This window comes from Eutrema salsugineum, unplaced genomic scaffold (assembly GCF_000478725.1).
Source record: "Eutrema salsugineum unplaced genomic scaffold, Eutsalg1_0 scaffold_4, whole genome shotgun sequence".
Classification (NCBI taxonomy): domain Eukaryota; kingdom Viridiplantae; phylum Streptophyta; class Magnoliopsida; order Brassicales; family Brassicaceae; genus Eutrema; species Eutrema salsugineum.
In genome coordinates, this window is record NW_006256686.1 from 13,978,438 (window position 1) to 13,986,390 (window position 7,953).

Genomic DNA, 7,953 nt, shown 5'->3' on the forward strand with positions numbered 1-7,953 from the left:
TTGGGCCATCAAGGAATACAGTAGACAGGCCGCCACCGCGCCTAAGCTTCCGCACGATCCGCCAAAGGGAACACCTTTGATATTCACCGAAGCCGACACAATCGGGCTGCACAAACCACACAATGACGCCCTCGTCGTCGAACTACTTCTGTACGATGTCGAAGTTAGTCACATTCTTATCGATACAGGCAGTTCGGTCAACATTATCTTCAAAGACGCGCTTGATCTGCTCGATATACCATCAGACAAAATTGAACCATTTATCGAGCCACTCACGGGGTTCGATGGCGAACGCTGCATAACGGTCGGCACAGTCAAAATCCCGATCTACCTCGCCGGAGTTGCAAAGATCATCCAGTTCCTCATCCTTGACAAACCAGCGATCTACAACGCTATTCTCAGCACACCGTGGCTACACGCGAAGAAGGCAGTGGCCTCTACGTACCATCAATGCCTGAAATTCCCGATTCCCGACGGTGTTTACACTCTCCGAGGGAACCAAGCCGTCGCCCGATCGTGTTACATAAACGAATGCAAGCTTCGTTCGGCAAACCAAGCCTGCGTCATCAGAGCCCAACGACCGAGCTCATTGTCCAGAAAACAAAACCCAAGCAAGAGTCGATTACTCAAGTCTGCATCGACGAACTAAGGCTAGAGCGCCAAGCCGAACTCGACCCAAGTATCCGCGATACACTCGTTCACTTCCTGAAACAACACTCATCCACCTTTGCATGGTCGGTAGACGATATGCCCGGGATCGACCCACAAATCGCTTGTCACAAGCTCAACATCGATCCGACATACAAGCCGATCAAGCAGAAACACCGAAAACTCGGACCAGAGAAGGCACAAGCCGTCAACGATGAAGTCGAGCGGTTACTCAAAGCAGGATCCATCACTGAGGTCAAGTACCCTGATTGGCTAGCAAATCCCGTGGTTCTAAAAAAGAAGAACGGAAAATGGAGGATTTGCGTCGACTTCACCGACCTCTATAAAGCATGTCCAAAAAACAGCTTTCTTTTGCCTCATATCGACCGCCTCGTGGAAGCGACTGCCGGGAACGAACTACTCTTGTTTATGGATGCATTCTCCAGGTACAACCAGATTCTTATGCATCCACAAGATCGGGATAAGACATCGTTCATCACGGATCGCGGCATATACTGCTACAAGGTTATGCCCTTTGGCTTGAAGAACGTTGGAGCAACGTACCAACGCCTGGTCAATCGAATGTTCGCAAGCCAGCTCGGGCGAACTATGGAAGTCTACATTGACGACATGCTCGTCAAGTCACTTGTCGCTACAGATAACGTCGGCCATCTTCGCACATGCTTCGATATTCTAGACCAATATGGCATGAAGCTCAGTCCCACTAAGTGCACGTTCGGTGTAACGTCTGGTGAGTTCCTCGGATACATAGTCACACAGCACGGCATTGAAGCTAATCCGAAGCAGATCGCAGCTATACTCGAGTTGCCGTCCCCGACAACCAAACGAGAAGTCCAACGACTAACCGGACGCATTGCGGCACTTAATGGATTCATATCCAGATCGACAGACAAGTGCTTGCCGTTCTACCAACTTCTCCGCGGTAATAAGCATCTGGAATGGAATAATAAGTGTGAGGAAGCTTTTTCCGAACTTAAGAAGTACTTATCTACGCCACCAGTTCTATCCAAGCCCGAAACCGGCGAGACGCTCTACCTCTACATCGCGATCTCGGAGTATGCGATCAGCAGTGTCCTCGTTCGGGAAGACTGTGGCGAACAAAAGCCAATTTTTTACACGTGTAAATCCCTCGACGGATTGGAGTATCGCTACCCAACGTTGGAGAAATTTGCCTTTGCCGTGGTTATCTCCGCATGAAAGTTACGCCCGTACTTTCAGTCACACTCGATCGTTGTCCTAACCGACCATCCTCTTCGTACCTTCCTTCACAGCCCAAGTCAATCTGGCCGTCTCGCCAAATGGGCCATTGAACTTAGCGAATACGATATCGAATACCGAGGAAGAACCGCAACGAAATCCGAAGTCTTGGCGGACTTTTTGGTCGAACTCCCACCCGACCTCGTCGATGCTAACCCGGCCGTACAACCCTGGATCCTCCATGCCGATGGCTCCTCTTCCCATAAAGGATCCGGCGTCGGAATTCGTCTAAAATCTCCCGAAGGTGAAATCATCGAGCAATCATTCCGCCTCGACTTCCTGGCATCTAACAACGAAGCCGAATATGAAGCGCTAATTTCCGGACTACAACTCGCCAAAGGAATCGGCGCCAAACACGTCCACGCCTACTGCGACTCTCAACTCGTAGCTAATCAGTTTCACGGCGAATACAAAACCAAGAATGATCGCATGGACGCATACTTCAAAGTCCTCAAAGATATTGCTTCAGAATTTTCGACCTTTGAGCTCACGAAAATACCGCGTGACGAGAACGCAACCGCTGACGGTTTAGCCGCCCTTGTGACTAACTCCGATCCTGATCTCTGGCGAACAATCCCAGTCGCGGCAATCGAACGACCTAGTATCGAGCCCGCTCCAAGCTGCAGCATTGTTACAAGACGACGCGACTACGACGCCCGGCCCAACCTCGCTCCACCCCTCACCCGAAAGACAAGGCCTAAGGAAATTGCCAGTGATCTCCATACCAATATGAACGAACAAGACGACAACGATTCCGATCATGAGGACGAATCCGAAGGCCAACACGTCCCAATCGATATCGAAGCTGAAGGCGAGGACGAGCCCGAAGATTGGACTTTAGAGATCGTGGGCTACATTGGCGATGGAACGGTTCCCGCAGACAAATGGGCAGCTCTGCGCCTTAAGGCTCGCGCAGCTCGATACGTAGTTATTAAAGGCACTCTCCTTAGATGGGACTCGTCCGGCGTACTTCTAACTTGTGTTCACGGTAACGACATCATGGAAGTTATGCAGAAAGTACATGAAGGAGAAGGATGGAATCATTCTGGAGCTCGGTCCTTGGCATTCAAGATCAAAAAAGCTGGCTATTACTGGCCTACTATGCTCTCCGACTGCGAGAAGTATACTGCACGATGCGAGAAGTGCCAACGTCACGGCCCAATGATCAACCTACCTACCAAACTACTGATGACCTCGACCGCACCATACCCTTTCATGCGTTGGGAAATGGACATCATCGGCCCATTTCGCCGATCTACAACCCAGAAGCAATACGTTCTGGTCGTAACCGAGTACTTCACCAAGTGGGTTGAAGCCGAGGCGTACCCCGAGATACACGGCATCGATGTCAAAAAGTTCGTCTGGAAATTCATCATTTGCCGACACGGCGTTCCGTATGAGATCGTCACAGATAACGGCACTCAGTTCACCTCAATAATTTTCACAGAATTTTGCGCCAAGTGGAAAATCCGCCTCAGTTTCTCTACACCGCGATACCCACAAGGAAACGGGCAAGCCGAAGCAACGAACAAAACCATTATTGATGGTCTGAAGAAGCGACTGGATACGGCTAAGGGAACTTGGGCGGACGAACTCGATGGCGTCTTATGGTCCCATCGAACTACACCACGACGTTCTACCGGTCAATCACCCTTCTTCCTCGCGTACAGTACGGAAGCTATGTAGCCGAACTCAACGTTCCTAGTATTCACCGAACCATGCTCACTCAGCAACCCGACGCGAATAATGACATGATGCTCGACACAATCGACTTAGTCAAAGAACATCGTGAACGAGCATTACTCCGGATAAAAAACTACCAACAACTAGCAGCTCGTTACTACGACAAGAAGGTTAAAGGCCGTCATTTCAAAGATGGCGATCTCGTACTTCGCAAAATTTATCAGAACACAGAAAAAAAGAACGCTGGAAAGCTCGGCGCGAATTGGGAAGGACCATACCAAGTGATGAAAGTTGTTAAACCCGGCGTTTATCAACTCATGAAGCTCGACGGAAACCCGATCCCGCGATCTTGGAATTCGATGCATCTCAAACGATACTACTACTAGATCGTGATTCAAAAAACCTTTTTGTACTTAGAACTACGAATGGCTTGATCCCTTTTAAAGGGTACGTAAGCAGCTCGTTACCGAGTCCAGCTATAACTTCAATAAACTTCAATAAAGTTTTATCACGAGATACCAAACTCCTACTTCTTTTTTAACATCAACTTCCTGGCTAGTTGTTCGATAGCATTCTGATATGCTCAAAGTTAAATCCCTAAGCTACTCTGCAAGAGCACAGATGTGCAGTTGTAGTATCTAGGGGTCGAACCACAGAGACAAGAAATCACTCAATAAACCTTATGTAGATAGAGTTACGCTAAGCCAAGATATGCGAAATAAATAGTGTTGCGACAAAAGTAAATAGAATAGCAATGAAGACAATTGTAAATTCGATGTGATAAAGGATAGGTCTAGGGTGATTTTCAGGAGATCAATGAATGCAAATCAACTTAACAAGTCAGGATTCAGTTATTAAGCACAGTTCTTGAACTCGAAACACAGAACTATAATTAACCAACTTCCGTTGTGAGAATTATCTAAGTTAAAATCCTAGAATCCCAAATTCCTTTGTAAATCCTACAAATTTAAACCAGCTTTAATGCACAAGTTCGATATGTTCACAAAGCTCCTAAACCAAATTCCTTTGCGAATAGTTACTTTGCTCAACTCAGGTTCTTTCCAGTTATTCAATTACACTTCCGTGTCAATTAAGCAACCTAAGATCTAAGTTCTAGGTGATCAGTCCAGAATTAGCTTTAAGAACAACCTAAGGTGAAGAACAAATAGATATGAACCCTAACTGGCAAGTTAATCAAACATTCAAAGAAAACCCTAATTAACCCTAAACCTAACAGATGATTTACTCAGACATGGTTATTGAAACAACAAACATGATGAATAGAAAGCAATAGAATAAATCGAAATAGATAAAGGGGTTCGAAATCTTCTCTCTAAACGAACAGAGTACAGACTTGTCTCCCAAAGCTCAGAAATCGCAAAAGCCGAAAACTCAGAGTATCTCTCTCTCTAAAATCTAAGGTGTCCGTAAAAAGGGAATAAAAATCCTATATATATCTCTAAGACACGTTTTGGGCTTCCTTGAAAACGTTTGGGCCCAACTCCTTCTTCAAATAGGAAACAAAATCGCCTTTTCCTTATTTCTCTGACAAGTGTCGCGCGTCACTCTCCATGGTGTCGAGCGTCACCAAAGCACAAAATCCATACTTGACGAATTTGATCCTGATTAAGCTCCAAAGTGCTCCAAAGTCTCCAGTTAAGCTCCAAACGTACCTATGACCTGAAAAGACTCCAAAAGACTCGAAAGACACTAAAAAGACTCTATAAATAAGACATATACCATGGTTAAAAACCATAAAAACCATGATATATCACATTCCACATGAATGCAAACTTAAAAAGCCGAGATCCGTCTCGCGAACACCCACATGGTGCCGTGGTAAAAACCACGTTAAAAAGCTGGGGCCAGTCCCACAATAAAAATTCTAAGTCACCAAGAACAATAAGGCGAGCCCATCTCGCATACTTAGGTTCGACTTAGAAAACCTTGAGCACGTCTCGTGCGCTTACAGGAGTTCGACCAAACTCACTCTTCCAGTACGATACGACTCACTTGGGTTTCCCAGGCCGAGCTCAAATGCTTGCACAACAAGCCGAATTCCTCAGATTCGCACTATAAGCCAAGTTCTCAACACTTGCACATATAAGCCGAATTAACGCACTACCGAAAGATAAAATTAAGTTCGAACAACACTCACTAAGTACCGATCTACTACTTAACAGATTTTTCGAGACAATTAAGAAAAAGATACTCCCACAAAAAGAACGAACAAGAATATCATAAAGCCTTCCGAAAGGCAAATAAGATTGAAATATAAAAACCCACAGAGGATTCAGTAATAAACAAAATATTACAAAAACATATAAAATAACCCATTAAAGGGCAATTGAGTTCGACTTAGAGAAAAAAGTAAAAAGAATAAACAGCCTCCGAGAGTTATCAGTATTTATCAAATCTGTTCCTATCGAGCCGAACTGCTCGCCTCTCGCCTGATCCTGCGCGCTTCGAGTCACGTTCTCGGCCGGAACATCATCACCATTTTCCGGAAGAGGAGACATCCGCTTATCTTCTTCCGTGAGGACGCAAGCATCAACCGAACAAAATTCTTGCAGCGCCTTAGCATGCTTCGTCTCGATCTCGGCCACCATCTCGGGCGGAACTTCATTCAAACCCTTCTTCTTGAGATGTTTGATGAAGCCGAGAACTCCGGTAAGCTGGTTGACCACCAGGTAAGGCTTACGAGCCCGATCAGCATCATCCAAACTGCGGATAACCTTTTCCAAGCGTTTGCAAACCTTCGCGTGAACGCTCCTTGCCCGATCCTTCCAATGAGCCACCAAGTTCTGCAGTCGCTCCTTATCTTTCTCAAATTCTCGAGAAAGTAAGCCTTGCGCCTCGGTAAATTCGGCTTTGACTGCCTTAAGCTCCGAACTCTCCTGCTTCAGCAGGTCAACAGCAGTGTGAAGCCCATCATTGATCTTGAGCTCGGTGGCGAGATGATCTTCAGCCTTGGAAATCCGTTCTTCCAGCTCGGCGACTCTCACTTGCTCGTCATACAGAGCAATCTCATATGCCGCGACCAAATTGTTGGTCTGGCTGGCGAGCTGCGAAAAAGAGAATTAAAATCAGAACTCATACTTAGGGGAAGAAGTAAAATAAAAAAAATGGAATCAGGAAATTACCACGGCAGTTGTACGTGCAATCCCTTTGTATAGGTTAGGAAACCGGAGCTCGGAGATCGCTGGGAGACTCGGAACCTCAGTAGAGATCTTGTGGTAGAGGTCGGCGCAAGCGTCGACGTTCTCCTCAAAAGGGGTTTCCTCGTCGTAGTCGAAGCAAACCTTAGCCCTCTTAGCCGGCTCTGGCTCCGGAGAATCTTCGGCGTGACCTATTTTTTGCCTCTTCCGAGAGTTGGAAGCTTCAGGCTGATCCTGAGGAATCGCGAGGTCCGACGCCACAGCCGTCGGTGGATCGAGCTCAGCAGTAGCGTCCTGCACCCGAGAAGAGTCTTCAATCCTCTTAATCTTCTTCGAGGACTTCTTCTTTTCTAGCTTCTTCTGACCAGCCTGGTCAGGCGAGTTCGCAGCTGGCGGCAGTTCTTCAGGTTGTTCATTAATCCCTTCGGCAACAAGGATGGGTTTCAGAGCTGCATCGTTCCGCTCTTCCTCATCGAACAGAGTGGGAATCTCGTCGAGTGAAAGCATTCTTGCAGTTCGGGCTCGTCTAGCTTGCGGTTTTGGCGCTTTCCATCTGGGAGAAGCTCGAGGTTTGTTAGCTCGACTCTTTGGCTTCAGGGGCTTCGGTTCCTTGACAGAAGCTGTAAAACGTACAAGGAAGAGTTTGGAAAAGCTCAAAATAACGATCTAAAAGTGAAACTATTAATCAAACCTGATTTCTTAGCTCGTCGCTTAAGAATTTCTTCTCAAACTTCGGGCTAACGACGTTTACCGGCTTCGCTAAAAGTTGTTTGGAATTCGGGAGTAAGTCCGGAATTGAGTAGAATACTCGGGAGATGACGACCTGCAAAGATAAATCAAAAAGGAGTTAGGAAAATATGAAAACAAAAATCAACAAAGTATAAGATCGTCTAAATCTACCGATCGGAATCTTCCACTTCGATTGAGTTGGGATGTCAGAATTGCTGACTGTGAGATCGTTCATCTCGAGAAAGAAGTATTGGGATTCCCAGTCGTTATATTTACTGGGTTTAATCCCAGTGACGATATCCTTCTTCGGCTTGGCATTCGCCGCGAAGAACCACTCTTTGGATTTATGAATGTTGACTGAGAAGAGATCTTCGAAGAGCCGAATAGCCGGAATTTCATCGAGATCAGTACATAAGGTGAAGAAGCCTACGTAGTTCGTTACCGACGCTGGCATCAT

General features: G+C 46.4%; 2 protein-coding genes across 2 annotated transcripts; one reads left to right on the forward strand and one right to left on the reverse strand.

The window, feature by feature from the left end:
- Positions 1 to 747: 747 nt before the first annotated feature.
- Positions 748 to 3,612, forward strand: LOC112084555. The gene is made up of 2 exons (XM_024153706.1): positions 748 to 1,746; positions 1,888 to 3,612. Exons 1-2 carry the CDS (start codon positions 748 to 750, stop codon positions 3,610 to 3,612), a joined length of 2,724 nt encoding a protein of 907 aa, XP_024009474.1.
- A 2,333-nt stretch (positions 3,613 to 5,945) lies between these two features.
- Positions 5,946 to 7,953, reverse strand: LOC112084556. The gene is made up of 4 exons (XM_024153707.1): positions 7,668 to 7,953; positions 7,519 to 7,590; positions 6,753 to 7,387; positions 5,946 to 6,674 (listed from the first exon to the last, which is right to left on the reverse strand). Exons 1-4 carry the CDS (start codon positions 7,951 to 7,953, stop codon positions 5,946 to 5,948), a joined length of 1,722 nt encoding a protein of 573 aa, XP_024009475.1.

Excerpts from the sequence above, each read along its gene's own strand:
- LOC112084556 (XM_024153707.1), bottom strand. The coding sequence starts at position 7,953 with ATGATGCCAGCGTCGGTAACGAACTACGTAGGCTTCTTCACCTTATGT. Across the intron at positions 7,591-7,667 it reads GAAGTGGAAGATTCCGATCG|GTCGTCATCTCCCGAGTATT; the intron begins GTAGATTTAGAC and ends TTATCTTTGCAG. Across the intron at positions 7,388-7,518 it reads AACAACTTTTAGCGAAGCCG|CTTCTGTCAAGGAACCGAAG; the intron begins GTAAACGTCGTT and ends TACGTTTTACAG.
- LOC112084555 (XM_024153706.1), top strand. The coding sequence starts at position 748 with ATGCCCGGGATCGACCCACAAATCGCTTGTCACAAGCTCAACATCGAT. Across the intron at positions 1,747-1,887 it reads ATGCGATCAGCAGTGTCCTC|TCACACTCGATCGTTGTCCT; the intron begins GTTCGGGAAGAC and ends CCGTACTTTCAG.